At 36.2% G+C, this 21,126-nt stretch overlaps 1 protein-coding gene across 1 annotated transcript; it reads left to right on the top strand.

Annotated features, from left to right (window-relative positions):
* Nucleotides 1-448: 448 nt before the first annotated feature.
* Nucleotides 449-20,609, top strand: LOC113093909 (potassium voltage-gated channel subfamily C member 1-like). Its single transcript, XM_026259486.1, has 4 exons — nucleotides 449-1,674; nucleotides 15,254-16,196; nucleotides 16,614-16,808; nucleotides 19,177-20,609. Exons 1-4 carry the CDS (start codon nucleotides 1,057-1,059, stop codon nucleotides 19,242-19,244), a joined length of 1,824 nt encoding a protein of 607 aa, XP_026115271.1. The 5' UTR covers nucleotides 449-1,056; the 3' UTR covers nucleotides 19,245-20,609.
* Nucleotides 20,610-21,126: the final 517 nt, after the last annotated feature.

Raw genomic sequence — 21,126 nt, 5'->3', positions numbered from 1 at the left:
TATACAATACAATTAAATTGCCCCTGAACTTCTCTAATTCCCCATGCACTTGATTGGACGTGGAATTTTCACATTACTGAGTTTGGAAACGATAGAAATATAGAACAGATACTGAGTACAAGGCTGTCAGAGTATAGAAACACATCAACATATTAGCAGCAGTGTTTAGTATTTGTATTTATTGTATTTAACATCAGCATAGTAAAGCATAAAATATATTTTACAAATGCACAATAAATATCATTCAAATACTAATAAACTTGCGATTTCCGATGTTTATTAATACGAAATGCGTCATCATAGACCCCGAGAAGGGGTCCGTAATCTGAAAACCTGAAGCTTTCCCCTGTAGCCTTCTAATCAAATTGAGCTCACGTTCATACGTGATGCAGCGCTGTAAGGGTTACTGAGGCGCTGGATCATCATCATCATCCTCCTCCTCCCATGGGCTGTGTCCACTGTCACAAGATGCAACAGATCTTTTCCAACAAACTGATGATACCGTCTCATCCTTCGAGAACAGATGATTTAGCCGTATATAGATGAAGTAGTTTCAATCAAAGTTAATATCGCAGACGTTTTTCGCATGCGGTTTTATTTTAAATCACGTTGTGATTAAGGAATAATGCGCACGCACGTGACAGCCGAGTGTTGTGGACGACAAGGTGACAAGAGTTTTGAAAGCGATGAAATGAAAAGTCATTTTTAGAGTAGTTTGACTTTTATTTGAACTATTTTTTTTTTCTCAAAATTTTTCTTTGTAAATGTAATGATAAATACCCAAGCGTGCGTGTTCAATTTGCACGTAATACGCGGATGGTTTGCTCATGTTTTGGTGTTTACTATCGTGTCCAAGTGTCCAAGAATGAGGAACAACCCAAGCATCCACCCATAGACTGAAAATCAAGTGTTTCTCCGTTAACAGGTGGTTCTTCGCGCCTCTGATGGTCATGTTGACGGCGGAAACTCTCTACCGTTGTTCGACATTCATAACTGACGACAGCTGCGCAGGTTTAGAAAGCCAAGAGAGTTACTAGGTAAAAGTCATCTAAATCTATGATTAGCTCGGTGTGTGTTTCGTCGTACCGCGGGCGCAAGTCAGGCAACAAACCTCCTTCCAAATCATGTCTGAAGGAAGAGATGGCCAGAGGCGAAAACTCGGACAAAATCATCATCAACGTCGGTGGCACGCGCCATGAAACCTACAGGAGCACCCTGAGGACCATACCGGGCACGAGACTCGCCTATCTCGCCGACACGGACCTCCAGGTGAACCTGAACCCAGGCACGGGACAGACACCCACCACCGGCGAATTCTTTTTTGACCGACACCCGACCATATTCGGCTATGTGCTGAACTACTACAGGACTGGCAAGCTCCACTGCCCGGCGGATGTGTGCGGCCCTCTGTTCGAGGAGGAGTTGGCATTTTGGGGCATCGATGAGACGGACGTGGAGCCCTGTTGCTGGATGACCTACCGCCAGCACAGGGACGCAGAAGAGGCGCTTGAGATTTTCGAACCGCCAGATCCGGAGGATGCGGAGGATGACCAGGACATGCCCAGACGCTTCGGCATCGAGGACAGCCTTGACCGCTCCAGGGGATACTGTGAAGTTTGGCAACCGAAAATATGGGCGCTCTTTGAAGATCCATATTCGTCGCGTGCAGCCCGGGTAAGAGATTAGAATGCACATTACACGTATAGGGGGACAAGAAGACCTTTACATTTTGTTTTCTTTTTTAACAAACAGTCCAGGAAGAGATTCATAACCTTTATTAGAGGTCAAACTAAAATGTATTTCTGTTCACTGTATCAATACAGGCTACAGTGTAGTAAGTGTGCTTAGGTTTACGTTTTGTCTAATTGTACATGAACATCATATTGGTGCTTTAAGAACTAGGAAACCAGAACAATTATTTGCGGAACCTATAATAAAACTTTTTAGATGTTTTAATCTAAAATAGGGTTCTTTATACAAAGAAAGCATTTAAAATGTCAAAATGAACCTTTATTTCAAGGAAGTGCCGAAACTTTATTATTTCTTGGGTGTTTGATTTCTAAGGATGATACAAATCGTAACAGAAAATCTGAAATACGGCTTAATATGCTAATTAAAAGTAGCTGAACATTAAAATAGTTTTGCATGACAAATTAACTGAATATCAATTTAGTAAAGTTGCAAAGGTCAAGACCTCTGAAGCTGGACAGCCATTTTCATTTCAATTTCATTTCTTTATTGGTGTCTGTGGTTCTATGACGAACCTTTAATATCCACAGAACCTTTCCATTACACAAAACGTTGTTCTTTTCAATGGAAAAACATGATTAAGAATGTTCTAAAGAAGAGTTCTTTGAAAAACAAATTATTTCACACTAAGAAAAACAAAACAAAAAACGGTTATTTTAAGACCCGTTCACCTAAAGTTTTTTGTGAAGCCCAAAATGAAAAAGTTAAAATTTAGTTTGCTACACATTTCTAACAGATGATGCATGCCAACAGGTGTTTGCATTAAGGCCATCAGAGCTTTCAGTCTTTACTCTCAATCTGTAAGCTAGCTTTGAATAAATGTCATGATCAGATCATCCTTACTCTGTGGTTACCAGTGGAAACAGTCAGCTCCAACTGTCTGTTGAACTGCACCTGTCTCTCACACACACACACACACACACACACACACACACACACACACATGCAACCTGCTCTTGAGTTACTGTGTCACACTCTGATGTCAGATGTGTGAATTCCTCTCTTCCTGTGATGGATGAATGTCACTCAGAGAACTTTCTGTGATTTTCTGTGATCTTTCTTGTGTCAAGAGTGATCTTTAGAATTTTAGGCTCAGTTTTAGGCAAGATTCAATCTGTAGGTGTAAAAGAGAAAATAAAAGAGGACAGAGTACCTGGTATAGTATAGTGCTTTTATAATGTCTGTATGTCAGTTTCAGGTCCATCAAATGATGATTGCATGATTGGCAGCATGGACTCTCAGCAAGTATTACCATGATGCTATTAATATAAAGTGTTTTATCCCCACTCACAGTCATTCAGCTGGTCGGTTTGAATTATTTGGGTTATAATGTACTCTACTTTCTCACATTAGACAGTCATGAATTGCTCACCAGTGCTGAACTTACTCAATCAAATACAGTAACAACTATAGAAGTATTGTGAAATATTAGAATTTAAAACTACTTACATATGATGAATGTCATTTATTCCTGTTATGACAAAGCTGAATTGTCAGCAGACATTGCTCCAGTCTTCAGTATCACATGATCATTTAGAAGTCATTCTAATATGATTTTGTGCTCAAGAAATGTTCGTATATGATAAACATTGAAAACAGTTGTGCTGTTACTCTTTGTGGAATTCATGATACATTTTTTCAGTATTCTCTGATCAAGAAAGTTCAAAAGAATAGCATTTACTGTATTTGAAATCCTTTGTAACATACAGTTAATAATTATCTTTACTGTCACTTTTGAATAATTTAATGTGTCTTTGCTGAAACAGAATACAACAAAAGTATAAAATAAAAGTATTTATTTCAATAACTTAATTTTATTATCACACCCATTTTGACAATGCATATTATCTAACCATACTTTCATATCTGTAAAGCTTTTTATTGTAGGGCTAAATCTGTTGCAGTATTGAACCCTGGACATCTGGCTCTTTTTTTTTTTTTTGACTGAGAAATCAATTTCTTTCCTTAGAGAAATTTAGAGGTGATTAATTGCTTTAGTTGCATCGCATAGAGGTCACTTAAAAAACAATGCTGTCATTCAATGTGCTCGTTTTCTTCAGGTTTCAAAACAGACATCAGGTTTCATTGATATGCAGTGTGTTTGTCACAGCTGAGCTGCTTTGATTGTAGACATCTGCACACAGCTGAGCCATTGCCCTGAGGTCCATTATTTCTTCATCATTAAGCTAGCTGTTTGTTTTCTTAATTAATTTAGATGATTTTCAGCATACAGGCCTGACAGACTAAATGGGGATCAAAGAAAACCAGTAAGAGCAAAGAGACGAAACAGAACAGGTACACCTTCTAAAGAATAAACCAGATCAATGGTTTAAAAATCAGATCAATCAAGATGTCATTATATTCCCTTCGTTCAGAAATGACAAGGAGCGGATGGTTGGGCTTCTTGGACCCTGCTACTCTTCGGCTCTCTGAATGATCTCTGCCTGGAGAGTATTATGGGCTGCAGGGCTCATGTTGCCATACACTGACGGCTGCTCACACCAGCTAATACAGTTAGAAAGGAGGAAAAGCCATCTGGGCTTTTATTCATCAGCACATGAGGGCTTTTATTAATCACAGGATCCAAACGGCAGATGAGGCATAGAAAGAGACTGAAACATGGCAAAACAATTTTTTATAATAATTTTACTAAACATTTTCATTCATTTATTTTCATCTTGTTCTCCAAAAAAATATAAAAATTAACTTTTTAAAAAAAACAATTTTTTTTAAGAGTTTAGTTTTCTTATCCAATTAAAAATAATAATTTTATCCAAATGTAGTCCAAAAAGTTAACAAGGAGCTAATCCACCCAAATATGAAAATTCTGTCATCATTTTTTCGCCCTCATGGTTTTCCTGATTTTTTTCTTCTGCTGAAAACAAAAGTTATTTTGAAGAATGTTGGTAACCAAAAAGGTGGTTCACACTAGAGTTGTCAAAAGTACTGGTACTTTGGTATCAAGTCAATATTTCAATTTTAAAAGCATAACGATACCAGTAGTAGTCCCGGGTATCGACCCGCGGACAGGCGGCTGCTTTCAAATGCAGAGCAGTTTTAATTTCCAATGTGTTTTTGCAGCGCTGAGCATTGTAGTCAGTCACAGATATGTTTGTTTTAAAGTTTTATTTGTCATGCTAAGTACACACTTCAAAGTCTCAGGAGTGACAACTTTTAAAATGCGGGAATGAATCTGAAATTGCAATGTTTGACATTGTGAAAACCATAGCAACGGACGGAATAAAAAAAATACAATTCTGATGTGTCATATAATATTGAATATTGAACTGAACAACATTTGAAGGTTACATGCTAATGTTTTAATGGGTGTACTTTTCAGTGTGATAAAAGGTTTAAATAAAGGAGTTAATTTTAAGTATTATTGTTTTTATACCATGGTATGGACTTAGGTATTAAGTATTGTGTAGTTTTGGTAGTATCAGTACCTACTACTAGATCATGACATCCCTAGTTTACAATGACTGCCATTGTATTTTTTTTTCCATACAATAAAAGTCACTGGCAAACAAAACTATTTAGTTACCAATATTTTTCAAAATATCCATTTTTGTTTTACATAGAAAAAAGTAATTCAGGCAGACTCTCCCTTTCAGCTGTTCTATAGTAGTTGAAATTTGATCGTTTTTGTTGGTTTGGTGTGCGTTCGATTGTGATGTGTAAGCCCTACCTCATAAATACAGCTTTACGTTCTCACCGTCATGGTAAATCACTCACTGGGTAATTGACCAAGGGCAGACACTGTCTGGATGTGTGTCGTGGTGGGTATTTTGATAGCATGATTTTGAATGGTTTTGTGCTATTAAAAAGCCTTTAGAACTGCTCTTGCATTTCAAAGGGACTCTGGAGAAATTATTGATTAAACTAGGGCTGCAAAATATAGGTGAAAAATCTAGTTGTGATATTTCAGGTTTAAAATGTGAACCAGAATGTATTTAAAACAAATTAACAAAAAAAAAAAAAAAAATGATAAAGAACATCAGATTTGTTGTGCTTGTTTGTACGGCTGCACAATTTGTCCAGAAATATATTGCTTATATGTCAGTATGACTACTTATAATTATTATGATTATTATTCATATAAATAAAAATATAAGAACAAAATAAGAAATATAATTGTAATAAAATAAAAATTAGAGTATTTAATAATAATAATAATAATGATAATTAATATTTTATTTTACGTAACTGTGGGGTGACCTGCTAACATGCAGTTGGCTGTAACTATAAATCATTAGAAAGGTCTAAGGCCTTATTGTAAAATATCATGATAAAAAAAAAAAAAGTAATTTTTCCACTCAAGGAAATAAAGCATTTTAAAGTCAAAGCACTTCCAGTCATGGAGTAGTATTTTCTGCAAACGTATGCAAGGTGCTCAGATCAGTGCTGCTCTTCACTATGAAACATGCTGCATAATTATTAATTATTTTAAAGTCGCAGCCTTTGTGATTTGAAGCGTAATTGTGTTTTTGATTTTATTTTGATTAATTATGCAGCCCTATCAAATCTTCATGACATTAGACAGTTTCTTAGAGACTCCATGGTGTTGCAAACTGTTGCAAATCACAATAGTGCTGATTTCAGAATTTTTTATTTTATGATTTATTTTCTTTAATGCAATTAACAAAGAAGGAGGTGAAAATACTGTATTTAAGGAATCTAATCCATAGGATTTTTAAAATGTTTTTTTTCTGTGTGTATCCTGCCAGATACACAATTCTTTCATTAAAAATTACTGATATATGGCCGGTACAGTACAATAGCTTATTCACCCTCTGGCGTATGGATGCAGAGAGTATTAGAATAAGTATTAGAAACATTAGATACAGATGCATCTCAATAAATGTGGAAAAGTCCATTTATTTCAGTAATTCAACTCAAATTGTGAAACGTGTATTAAATAAATTCAATGCACACAGACTGAAGTAGTTTAGGACTTTGGGTATTTTAATTGTTGTGATTTTGATCTCAGCAAATTAGAATATTTTGACATATTTTGCCAATCAGCTAATCAATTCAAAACACCTGCAAAGGTTACCTGAGCCTCCAAAATGGTCTCTCAGATTGGTTCACTAGGCTACACAATCATGGGGAAAACTGACAGGCTGATCTGACAGTTGTCCAGAAGACAATCATTGACACCCTTCACAAGGAGGGTAAGCCACAAACAATCATTGCCAAAGAAGCTGGCTGTTCGCAGAGTGCTGTATCCAAGCATGTTAACAGGAAGTTGAGTGGAAAGAAGTTGAGCGTGGAAGAAAAAGATGCACAACCAACCGAGAGAACCGCAGCCTTATGAGGATTGGGCCAAGGAGAAGAAGAACTGGATTGTTGCCCAGCGGTCCAAAGTCCTCTTCTCAGATGAGAGTAAGTTTTGTATTTCATTTGGAAACCAAGGTCCTAGAGTCTGGAGGAAGGGTGGAGAAGCTCAAAGCCCAAGTTGCTTGAAGTCCAGTGTTAAGTTTCCACAGTATGTGATGATGTGGGGTGCATTGTCATCTGCTGGTGTTTGTCCATTGTGTTTTTTGAAAACCAAAGTCACTGCATCTGTTTACCAAGAAATTTTTGAGCACTCCATGCTTCCTTCTGCTGACCAGCTTTTTCTAGATGGTGATTTCATTTTCCAGCAGGATTTGGTACCTGCCCACACTGCCAAAAGCACCAAAAGTTGGGTAAATGACCATGGTTTTGGTGTGCTTGACTGGCCAGCAAACTCACCAGACCTGAACCACATAGAGAATCCATGGGGTATTGTCAAGAAGAAAATTATAAACAAGAGACCAAAAAAATGTAGATGAGCTGAAGGCCATGGTCAAAGAAATCTGGGCTTCCATACTCACCTCAGCAGTGCCACAAACTGATCACCTCCATGCCACAATGATTAATTAAAGCAAAAGGAGCCCCTATCAAGTATTGAGTACATGTACAATAAATGAACATACTTTCCAGAAGGCAAACAATTCACTAAAAATTTTTTTGGGTCTTATGAAGCATTCTAATTTGTTGAGATAGTGAAGCCAAAATCCTCACAATTAAAAGAACCAAAGACTTAAACTACTTCAGTCTGTGTGCAATGAATTTATTTAATACACCAGTTTCACAAGTTGAGTTGAATTACTGAAATAAATTAACTTTTCCATGACATTCTAATTTATTGAGATGCACCTGTAAATATAAAGCAAATGGAAACTTTACAGGTGGGATGGGGTTTAAACAGTGGTTTACACATTGAAAAGTTACTGCAGTTTTTGGCAAAGTGCTGGATTTAAATAACTGTAGTTATGTAATTTTGTGTGTTCAAAATAAAAATCAAGTCATAAGAAAGGCTGTATATACTGTTTGAACAGACATGAATGTTTATACAGAAGACTCAAGCGCATATTAATTCCTGTACATATCTTTCTAATAAAACTCACACCTAATTTATACCTGCAGAAGTTGGTCCAGGAATGCATTGTGCAGTGGTCTGCAGTCTAAGCCTTATATGAACACAATGACAGTCTAAATAATGGACTTATGTCTCTAGCACTTTTGTAGTTCTGTGCAACAGAGTACGAACAGGTGGGCTTTGTCTGTTTAGAAGTGGGTTAAACCATTTGGTGTTTAGATAAACCAAAATGTAGATATCTTTCATTGGTTAAACTCGCTCACAGACCTATACTCACAGCTTTCTGCCATGAAACGTTCACTGCAGTGGTGTTTTGTAATGTTGGGTTGGCTGTGTTTGGGAAAAAATATTTTTTATTTATAACAATGGAGAATAAATATGAAAACAATAATTTTGAGTAACTTCAAAATTTAACATTGGCTGAGGGTTTGCAGCCTATTTTATTTATTGTGTTGTATTTTCGAGCAAAACTGGATATTAAATGAGAAAAGGGTTGGTGAGATCAGATGAAAAAGGAAAATAATTGTATTAGTTTAGCAAGTTATTACATTTTGATGAAACATTATGAATGCAAACTTTATTTGTTCTTTGTAATAATGTGCACTAATGAATTATTCACAACAGTGGCAAGACTCAGGGCCAGGGTGACACTTGCCCACTCACATTGATGACTAGTCCACCCAATCAAATGAGATAGAATTTGTTATTTTTGCATACATGACAATAATCGCTCAAATAAATGAACATAAGAACTACTTTCAATAAATACTACAATGTGTAAACATAAGTGAGAAGTAAAATGATCCAGGTGGATGAGCACTAATGGATAAATGGTAAATACCAAAGCTTGAGCTGAGTGATCAATCCAATCCAAATGCGCTCCTGTATTAAAACAGTTTCAAATAGTTTTTTACTCACCGTCGCTGCCCACTAAATCTACCCACCCATGCCTGAGATTCAGTTTCTGTCAACTGATTTTCAAATGACGCTGAAAAAAACTCTGCATCATTATCACAACACGATCGCATCCCGGATGTTCTATAGCTATGGTTTACTAACGTTTTGTGAATAAAACATGTTATAAAAGACATGTGTATACTGTTTACATGTACTGTGCTTGGTATTGTTTGGTCTCTACCTGAAACAATAATGCATGTTCTATTCATCAGAGAATACTGGAAAAATAAATATTTAATGAAATGTTTACAGATCAGCGTATTCCACATACATTTTAAAATAAAAAAGTATTTTAAATTGTAATAATATTTAACTTTTCGGCATAATATACTTATACCAGAAATGCTTCATACCGACCCCAGACTTTTGAACAATTGTGTATTTGGAAAATAAACAAGGTTACATTGATTTCATATTTCTTTTTTGAGGATTTATATTTTAATTTAATCAGTAAGATTGTTCAAGACCTTTGTAGACTCTAGAGAGGACAAAAATAACACTGATTGCTTTTTGTTACTGAATTGTTTGCACAATTATCTTGCACAGTGACAGACATTTATACACTGAAGAAATACAAGCTCAAGGTCAAGGAGACCAAGCGCACAATTTTAATTTCTTACCACTTCAATTCCTGGGCCGTGAACGAGTGAATTTTGCACTTGAATGCCACTGCTGTGAGACACTGTGCTGTTAAAAACTGCCTTGACTTATGTCTTCCAGTGTTCTTGCTCTCAGAAATGAGCATTCATAAATGTACATACAAAAGCCAGTGGAGTGAAATGTATCAAATGCATGAAACTGTTGTTCATGCAGAGAAAAGACAGTCTGTTGAGTCTCTCTGGAGAAATGCTTGACACAACAACTCGTGGGCTTCTGGCTCTGGACTCTGAGTTGTACTGTATGGCAGACAAAATAATAGTGACTTAATTTATCCCTGGTGTATGCGATTGGATCCATTCCCTACAGCATGCTGCTTAGGAACATTATAAAGGAAGGTGGGAATATCGTTCTAGTAAATCAACGCAAATGTCATGGTTCACGTGGCATATTGAAGCTCTGATATGTATTCTATTATATTCACTGAAAAACCCTTCTTACTGTATGTTGACCTGGCAAGTTTGAATGCGTAGACATACGAATGACACATAAGATCAATGACAAAGTGAAAAATTACATTAATAATGAGCTTATCCCTAGCAGAATATATGTTCAATTTATAGCCATGTTCACCAAAACAACAAAATTACATTTATATGCATTTAGCAGAAACTTTTATACTAAACAACATATATTGATACAATATATTCAGTAATGCATTATTTTGAGAATCAAACCCTTGACCTTGGTGTTGCTACAGTAGCACCATTCCCTACTGTTTAACAGGTGTTAATCAGTGTTATGTTTTAGTAAAATATGTTGAAGATTAAGTGATGGAAAGTGATGGTTTATCCAGTCCTATGCAAAACTACAGCCAATCTCTCTGTGGTTCAGGAGCTAGCATTAGCACACCTCCCCTGAGGACTTGAATACCAGGGATTTATATTTATCCTGTATTCTATATTTCGAGTCTTCCTGCTTTATGTTGGCAGTGTTTTTTCCTGTTTGACAGTTATGGGAGGCTTGAATCATATTCCATGGAAAATTAATGGTGAAACAATAGTGTTTGCTCATACAGGTGGTCTGGAATGCAACAGCTGCAATATGGGTAAATGTTTTTGTGAGGTGTTACTAAATGCTAAAAGAGCTGAAGGGTGCTGTAGTGAACAGCTGGTATGGGAGACGATCTAAGTGAGTGATCACAAACGAGAGCAACATGTTCCCTCTCTTTAACCCTCCTCTTTTCTATTTTTCTCTCTCTCACATACACGCAAACACTCAAATGTTCAACAGTTTAGGGTCAGATTGAACAAAATTGGCAGCAAAGACTTTTATTATAAATTTCTATATACAGTAAAAGACAACTGTTTTCAATATTGATTATATTAGAAAATGTTTCTTCAGCACAAAATCACAGAAGCATAGTAGAATGATTTCTAAAGGATAGTGTGACACTGAAGACTGTAGTAACGACTGCTAAAGATTCAGCTTTACCATCACAGGAATAAAAACCATGAATATTTCAGCTGTCACCATTCCATTTTTCCTGATTTACCCTGAAGTAGCTGTTATAGTAAAAAAAAAGACCTCAAGTGTGCTTAAGTAATAGTGCCAGATTGCTTTCAGTGAATCACTCAACAAAAATAGTGATTTCCACATCAAAATAAACTAAGCAGATCCCACATTACAATCATTGTTTATTTTTGTGTTTAATACTAAGCTAACAGCCATCTGGCATCCATGTTACTACATTTTTAGCACAGTGTAGCAATCGGTACAGAACTAGTCTTTACTCACCACTGTTACTGCATAAATACAAGCTCATATGTTCATATTCCTGCTTTATATACATAATAATAATAATAATAAGCCTTTGTTTAATGAATTAGTCTCAATAAACTGTTGAACTTTTGTCTTTATAATGTGTGTTCTGTCATGTGATATAGTGCTGGATAAATGTGCATAATGACCCATCTGTCCAGCAATGTACAACTGTTTGTATTCAGCACAGGTTTCGTTAATGTAATAACAGTAGCACTCTGCAGGGTGCAAGAGCAGCTCGACTCAATTATTGCCCCATTTCCTCATTAGAACACAAATATATTTAGCTAAAAGGTCCCTTCATACGGAACAAAACATTACTGAAAATATGGTGTTTGCTCAGAATTATGGACATGAAGAGCCAGTATGAGTGAATGTGCTAATGTAAAGGCTTGTTCACAGCAAGGAAGATAACTATTGAGTTATTGAGTTATAATTCAGTGGGAATACAGTAGTAGTGTACAGCTTTAACAATAACGACACAGATGAACAGCATTTCAGAATATATATTTTTTAATAAACAGTGTAAATAGGTGTTGAGTTATATTTATAGTTATATTTATAGTCACCAGTCTTCATGTGAATGGGTCTTAAATCAGAGAGTGCTGCAGATCCATTGATTTTTGTGCTGAATATAAAACTTTTCTGTCTGTACTGTAACTAAAATATTGTTGACTCTAATTGCATAACTGAAATTATGTCCCCAAACAAAAATCAAATTTCAGTTTAAGCTTCTAAAGTAATACAAATTGGACACAGAACTCATCTTTATGCTCAGCATCAGTAAATCATAAGTGAATGACCACATTTGCATTTCAGCTGCTGATAAAAAGATTTCTGTTTCTGAATAGGAGTGGAATTGTTGCTGGTTTGAATCAGAGGACTCTTTCATTGTTGTGACCATTCTGCCATTGATTGAAGCTGATTAAAGTACTCAGTACATCACTTTAATCAAGGGTGAAATGAAAGGGCTGCTGAAACAGTTCACAGTTCCCATTGCTATCTTTTATTTAAGGTCATACTGGGTTCTCTATTTATTTGCACAAGTGCATTGTGTAAGTAAATCTAAGCTCATTGAAAATTTAAATAATGTCTCTACTAAACCTAAATTTTTGCAAAACTTCAAAAAACTTAATGTCTATAGTAAAATAAAATGCAGTTTCTAGCTAAATTGACCATTACTGGTAGTAAAACCTCCTTTTCACTAGGCTTGCTGTGATAGTTGATGGGAATGTTGTTATGTTTGCAATGCAAATGCAAAAGTGCCTAGCTTTTTGGCAGTATTTTACTTGATATAAACTTTAATATTTTAAATTCAATATAGATTATTTTGGATATATATCAGGTATAGGACATGGCAAATTTTCTAAAGAAAAAAAAAAACTCACCTAATGCTGTAAAAATATACCTGAGAGTCAATAACATGGAAGACTAACATTTAAGAAAACACTTAAAATAAACTCAATAAAGTTTTTGTAATATTAAATTTATAATACAAACTTTAATTTTAATTTACATAATTATAGCCTACTTATACTACAATTAATTTTTTTTAAAGATAAATATTTAAATGGTGGTTGTCACAAAAACTTTTATACATTTATTTAAACATAAATTGAATAATATATATATATATATATATATATATATATATATATATATATATATATATATATATATATATTTATTTATTTATTTATTTATATACTGTAACATATATATATGTTACAGTATGTGGTGCATATTTAGCAAAATGCTCCTCTCTCTAGAGTTCATTTTTCTAGCTGACTAATGATTTCATGGTCACCGAATGTTTTTTCATATTGTTTACAAGCTATTATCTTCTTTCCACGTTCAAAACACTAATTGAGCGATTACATGAAACAGGATACAGATTTTGGTAAGTTGTACTCTTTCTTGGATTCGAATCAATTCTTGAGATTTATGAAACTATATCGTTATAATCCTACTGTTATCTAACAGGAGAAGAGGATATGCACAGATGTGCTATTTTACATAAAGTAAAAGGAAATTTGTTCGTTTTAATTCTAACAACGAGAAGTGCTCTCTATGGGATCTGAGATGGGTCACTGAACCACTGCTGTCCTTTGCACAAACACACCTGTCCGCCAAAAATGTACAGGGATCTGCTCCTGCTCTTAAAGCTCTTGAATTAACAGCCTGCATTAATACTCTAGATCAATTAATTGTTAAATTGGTTACATTCACAGTTCACTGCTCCAATGAGGATGTGTATAAACTTAAATAAAATTGATCACATCGCTCTGGGAGTGCTATCATGCTCCCCATGGGTTTGTATCTCCCTCAGCATGACAACAAGTCTCCAAATGTGCTGTGCTGGTTTGACATGGTTGTCATGGCTACCCACCCCCACCCCCCCCAGCCGCACCAGTTGCTTTGTTACATCTTCACATACATCCTTTCTCTTTCAGTTACTTAAAGAAAACAATGTTATTAATGATTCTGATATAGGGGATGATCTGTTAGTGTTTATTATTCTATTATGTTGGAATTTGTTGGAGGTTCGGGGGTTGCCATTATGCTGAGGAGAGCCTGTGTTAGATTGAGGATGGCCGTTAATGATATGACTGCATATGCTGTATGTTGTTTTATCTGAAAAGGAATAACTGCAAATGTCAGAGCAGTGATATTCTCTTATAGTTACCTTAGCATATTTTAATGGTTTTATTTAATGCCCTTAGGTTTTAGCTAGACAGTGTGAAGCTTTTTGAAGTTTTTTGCTAGCTCGAAATATGTACTCATGAATATTTTTAAACATAATTGAATTAAGGCAGACAGTTTCCTTAAAATTAGTTACTTTTTGGGTTTTTACAGTGCGTTAAAGCTAAATGTGGGTTAAAATTATGAATAAAAAAACCACACTCAGAAAAATACTTCTTTCATATTTTGTCACATTATGACATCATAGTGTGACACAAGTCAGCTTCTGCAGATTCTGCACATTTTTACACGTTAGCAAAATAAGAAGGAGAGTAGAGCAATATAGGATTACAGGACTAAAAATAACATTACTTGTAATGTGTAAGGATGGAAGAATGGATTCTTTGATAAGTAGCTCAACTGGTAGAGCACTGCGCTAGCAAGCAAGCAAGCGCAAGGTTGGGGGTTCGATTCCCCGGGAACAGATGATATGTAAAAATTAATAGCCTGAATGCACTGTAAATCGCTTTGGATAAAAGTGTCTGCTAAATACTTAAAAAATACTTAAAATCAGTCACAGTTTCTGTGCAGGCTTTGCAAACTGACTTTTACTGTAAGTTACGGGTCCGACAGTAATACTACAACATGTACTGTAAGTAACCATGTTCATTGTAATGCCTAATCTGTGATCAGCAGTTTCTGATATACTGTATAATGATTCATGTACAGTCAGATGTTCTTTGTGTCAGGAAATCAAGCCAGTGACTAAATGGTCAACTACACATTGTTTCTCTTACCACTTACAGTACATTTACAATACATTGAATTCTCAAGCAGACTTGCCCCTTTGAACAGTGTTCAAATCAGAGGGTTAAAGTCAGGGTACAAAATGTCCCTTTATTTCAAAATTATGCTAATTTTGAGGTAAAATCATACTAACATTATAAGTGTACCTCAGGAAACTTAATGAAATGATAAATGCAAATAAAGTATTTGTGACTGTTTACTGAGAAGTGTTTAATTTGTGGTCTTATGTTTCAGGTTATTGCCTTTGTCTCCCTGTTTTTCATCCTGGTGTCCATCACTAACTTCTGCCTGGAGACTCATGAGTTCTTCAATGAACTTCGCAATGTCACATCTACAAATACTGAAAGCAACACCACCATGACCCCCGTCACCCTGAAGATGGAGATGGAGCCCAAACCAGTTCTCACATTGGTGGAGGGAATCTGCGTGGTGTGGTTTACCTTTGAGTTCCTGGTCCGCATCATATGTTGCCCGAACAAGCTTCTCTTCATCAAGAACCAGCTAAACATCATTGACTTTGTTGCCATCCTGCCCTACTATCTGGAGATGAGTTTGAGTGGCGTCAAATCCGAAGCTGCCAAGGACGTCCTGGGCTTTCTGCGCGTGGTCCGTTTTGTGCGCATCCTACGGATCTTTAAGCTCACGCGACACTTTGTGGGTCTCAGGGTCCTCGGCCACACCTTGCGGGCGAGTGTGAATGAGTTCTGTCTGCTCATCATCTTTCTTGCGCTCGGGGTGCTCATCTTCGCCACCATGATCTACTACGCCGAACGTCTTAGCGCAGATCCCCTAGACCCTAGCGGCTGCAACCACACGCATTTCAAGAACATTCCCATCGGCTTCTGGTGGGCGGTGATCACCATGACCACAGTAGGTTATGGAGACATGTATCCTAAGACATGGCTGGGCATGATGGTCGGTGCGTTATGCGCATTAGCAGGTGTGCTTACCATCGCCATGCCAGTGCCCATTATCGTTAACAATTTTGGGATGTACTACTCGCTGGCTATGGCCAAGCAGAAGTTGCCCAAGAAGAAGAAGAAGCACAACCCAAACCCAAGCCCACACATGGTTACAAACTCATTTGGGAAGTCTGAAAGCAACTCACCAAGGAACAGCACACAGAGCGACACGTGCCCCCTCGCCGCTGAGGTGAACCTTGGAAGAAAGCGCTCAGGTAGAGCATCAGGATTTCAGTGACAATAGTGTATTCTGAGATGACAATGGGATGAAATTAATTGTTTGATACAATGAGGCTAAAGACCCTTGGGATATATAACCCATTTTAATTTTATTTTCTCTTAAAATATTAGCTATACGTAAGCATGAAATCCTTAAGAGAGCATTATAATAGGGAATAAACTTTGGGAGCATTAAATGTATTAATATGGATCATATATTAATCAAATGCAACAAGATTCAAATCAATTTAAAAGCAAAATTCAAATTGATACTGAAATTGTTTTATATATCTTGAATTTATTTTCTCTGACGGCAAATATTATCTTGTTTCAAACAAATCTAACAAAGGTTTATGTTAATTCTTACATATTCACACTGACATCCATGTTTTGGACTTTTGTCTTGTTGTCAGATTCAAAGCAGAATGGTGATGCTACGGTAACTCTTTCTGAAGAGGAGAGCTGCACTCTGACCCAAGCGCTCTCTCCGGGCGAGAGGTGGACGCTCCGATGCTCACACAACAGAGACAAGACCTTGAAAGAGGCATCTTGCTTCCTGCTAAATTCTGGAGAATTTTCTTGTGGAGCTGAACCCACCATCCACACAGGTAAAAAGGAACTTATGGCTATAGAATTTGTCCTGTCTATTAGCGTAAATATCACTGATAAATTCTGGAATTCAATTGACAACCTTAGCTAAAGTTATAGTGCAGAGCACAGCATTAGAGACATATGTTATTATGAGAATTGTAAAAATATTTTGGTTTGCTATGAAACTTTGGCAGGACAAATTAGATTAAGGCAGGGCATAAAAGTATAGGTAATTAAAAAGAAACACTTTATAAATATATATATATATATATTGCAAAATGATCAGTAATTAGGTCTTGTGTCATTTATTTCGATTTATCTTGCAAAAAATGACCAGACTACTGTACTTTATCCTGCGTTTTATCTTCCCAAATAAATGGATATGAAATATTGATTTACGTCAATATTATTTTATTATATTAAGAACAAGAGCCTGTAGAGTACAAAGAGGAACATGAAACTATCGAAAGCTATACAGGAAATCATTCAGTTGTAGATGTTTAAAATATTTGACTGCAAAATGCCTGGATTGATGAATCAGAATAAAGTAATCTGAAGCACAGTAAAATAAATGTATTTTTTTGTTGGGCATGTCATTATGTAGCTGACATTTCAAAACTGAGAGAAATAGGATGATAACATCACACAAAACAAAAGAGCATCACGACATCCAGTACACAACATCCTTCATTAATAGCTGCTGTCAAGTCATCAGACTTCGACTCAACCTGAATGACTTGTGCCTCGGCCCCCAAATTCCCAAAAGCTCTGGCAGGTTGCTGGCAGTCTTCTGGAGATAATCACTTGATCACGAGCTGCTTAAGCAAACATTCCACCTTTTACATCTCCATTTGAAGGAGAAGGAGTCTTTTTTTCAGTGCTGATTTAAAACAGGAGCTTATTAGCATCTGGTGCTGAAGCATGATAGGTTACAGGTGGGAATCATCATCTTAAAACCGTAACATACCACTGGAAAAATTTTGGATTGCTGAAAAATTTGAAATTGCAACAGTTTGCTATTTAGATGTTTGCTATGATTCCCCATTCCTGCGTTTTGAGACTTAGCGTTCATTTGTGTTCACTAGCTAAATGAATTAATATTTCCATTTTTTTTTTATTTCATGGGATACTAATAGTAAATATGAATTTTAATTATACTAGTTTGCATGCATGTTTGTTTTGGTTTCCCTCTATTTTTGGAAGATTCAAATAGAGGTCATCTGGGCCCTTCAGACACTCCGTGATGGTTGATTTCTCGTTTGTGTGAAAAGCCGTGCAATTTTCCTCGCTGATGTGGAGAGCATGGAGATGCACTCTGGGAATTAATGAGGGGCAGAGCGACAGCAGCTGGGGTCCTGTCAGAAAACAGGCAGTGATTACAAGCAGTAATTCCCTCCCCAGACATAGTGAAGATGCTCCATCCTTGGAAATGCTATTGCTGATGTTAAAAATAAATATGTATGAATGATCCGTAGATCAGAAACTCGTGGCTATTCTTCTGTTTGTAGGTTTGTTTATTTGCTTTATGAAACATATCATGTAGTACCTGTCAAACACATAAGATAAAGGTAGGGTAAGAAAAACTTAATGAAATCAAATGAATGATATAAAAAAATGAAATAATCAATATTAAATCGAAATGTTTTAAATATATATATATATATATATATATATATATATATATATATATGGTTATATATAAAATATTTTTTTTGTAGTTTTTTTCCCCCATTGGTAAAAATAAAATTAATTCGGTTTATATTGTCTTAATGTCTTATACAATTATTCTAAATTAATCTATCTTGATTTAGGCATGCTTAGGTATTTTCACTGAAAAACAAAAAAACAACATGATTTTTTGCAGTAAAGACAGAGTCTCTTTGGCTACTGTCTTCTCTCATACAGTGCTGTCTTTTTCAAGCTGACGTCCTTCTTGATTTGTGTGTAATTATTTGGCGAGCCAGTCATACAGCGCTGAAAAGCATCATCTACAGCAGTACTGAAGTGAGTTAATGGACCTGCTTCTGGTCCCGAAAGGCAACTCAACTTAATTGCATCTAATAGGTTTCCATTAGCAGCATGTGCAGAACCCACGGCTTCCCCAGTGTCTGGGTTCACTGGAGGGCCTCTGAAGGCCAGAAGTCTTCTTGTTTTAATAGGCAGGGATCTTTCTCTATAGACAGTCATACATAAATCTGCTGTGCTGTTGTCTAAGGTTTTGCTTGACTGAGTGATCCAAATCCCACTACTGTACATGTCATTGTAACGTGTGTCAGGCTCAGAGATCAACTTTATTAAGAGGATATTTTTGGTGCATTTTTTTTTTCTATTCACTTTACTTGAGTTTGGTTCAACTTCTTTTCTCTCTCTGGGTCTTTGTTTCAGAGAGCTGTAAAGATGCGCTCACATCCCCAGCAAACTACACTCAAGCAGAAGTTACTACCCTGACCTGAGGGGGGTTTGTCCTCGTCTGGGATGCTCACCAGTCTTTCATCTTCTTATCAATCATGCATCGTCTTTCTCAGTCAAGAATATGGAACGTCATCATGTACATCTGTCCATTTTCAAGCTGCCAGGCATCTATTTGCATGACAGCAGTGCACGTTAAGATCTATAAAGCATTTCTCCCCCCAGGATTCTCAGCTTGTCTTTATTTGGACGAAAGCAGAAAGCGGTCTGTGCCTGTACAGTATCATTTCAGAGATCACAGGCCAACTAACAGGACTCGAAGAAAGCCCCGTTTATCACTGTACAAAGAACTGCTGAACAGGGATGTACAAGAACAGTTTTCCAAAAGTATTTTAATTCAAAATATCAGAAGGAAATATATAAAGTTTAAGTTTTCTTATAAAAAAAGCAGCAAAGCAGCTTTATTAAAGAGCACAGTGGCACCTGTGTGTTTTCCCAACAATTGTCTAACGTTTTCTGTAACCAAACTACATAAAGTCCTGCATTTATTAATCATCAGCAATTAATAATCATTACATCGCTGGTTGAGATGGGACCAAACTTTTTAGCTCACTGTAATCTAAACTTCTTTTGCAAGTACATGCTGTCTGACCTGTCCAAGTTGTGCCTATGTGCCTACTGTCTTGTAATACTACTAATAATACCAATTATTATAATAGTAAAAAAAAAAAAAAAACATATTTTGTTTGTTATTGAGATGTCAATCATGTTTGCACACACACACACAAACACAGACACACACACACAATTTATGTGTGAGACTTTTTCCACTTTGTTGTCTGCCATAGTTGCCTTATGTTTAATAACAAGAGTTATAGTGCAACACCATGCTATTTAGATGAGAAAATGTAGATGTCAGTACTACTGTATGTAGCAGAGTATCACTCTCTAGCGAGAAGGTGCATTCACTGTCTAGCTTTACAGATTGTTTTCATAGTGGTCCAGCAGTGTCTGCCTTTAGCCAGTAACCTTGAGTATATTTGTGTGTTTCTGGGATGACTTAACATGCTAAAAGTGAGGTGGATAATAGATGATATGTTACACTCTAAGAAAAAAAGGTTGAAAAGCTATCATTGGGGCTGTATCTTTGAAAAAGTTAGACCTTTGTACTTTATTTAGCCATAAGGAGTTTAATTAATACCTTAAAAGTACATATTGGTAGCTGAAGTGTACATAATAGTGCCTAAATTGTACATTTTAGAACCTTTTCAAAAGGTACTGCCCCATCGACTACTTGTGTGCCCTTTTTTTGTGTAGAATGTTATGTCTAAAGCAGCTCACATCTTGTATTTTGTAGGTATGTGTGTCTATGCATTTCTAAAGGAACACAAATAAAATCTAAATCCTGAGGTTTGCACTGCTTTATCTCAAGCGCTGCCCCATCCACAAGCCTTTTGGAAATCACAAATCAGTCACTGTTGTGTATCTGATTTGTGAAGGGGAGTCAAAGCCTCAGCATGTCTGTTTGATCGCAGACCTGAATTTGTGCCGGCTCCACTTTAGAGTTTTAAACAGAGCGGAATACACATCCATCTCCATGGCGACTGAGCAGTAAGCACCGTTAATTACTGGTTAGCTTCTTCCTTCTCTATATCCATCTTTCTCTCTTACTCCCCTCCCTCTGTCTTTCTATCACTCTTTTTCATATTTTTCTTTTTTCTTATTCTCCATGTCTTTCCATATGGTACCACTTAAAAAAGCGGTAAACGCCACTTGATCAGACCCCCAAAATTACTTTTTTAAGTCAAGTTGAATCACTATTCTATTCTATTCTATACTATACTATACTATTCTATTATTATAATCTATTTAGACATTATGCCATGAAGCACATTCTTAAGTTGCAAACAGTGAAAATATGACTCA

Source organism: Carassius auratus, unplaced genomic scaffold, assembly GCF_003368295.1.
Source record: "Carassius auratus strain Wakin unplaced genomic scaffold, ASM336829v1 scaf_tig00215205, whole genome shotgun sequence".
Lineage (NCBI taxonomy): Eukaryota > Metazoa > Chordata > Actinopteri > Cypriniformes > Cyprinidae > Carassius > Carassius auratus.
The sequence above is the reverse complement of the archived record's forward strand: the minus strand, read 5'-3'. Positions and strand labels throughout refer to the sequence as shown.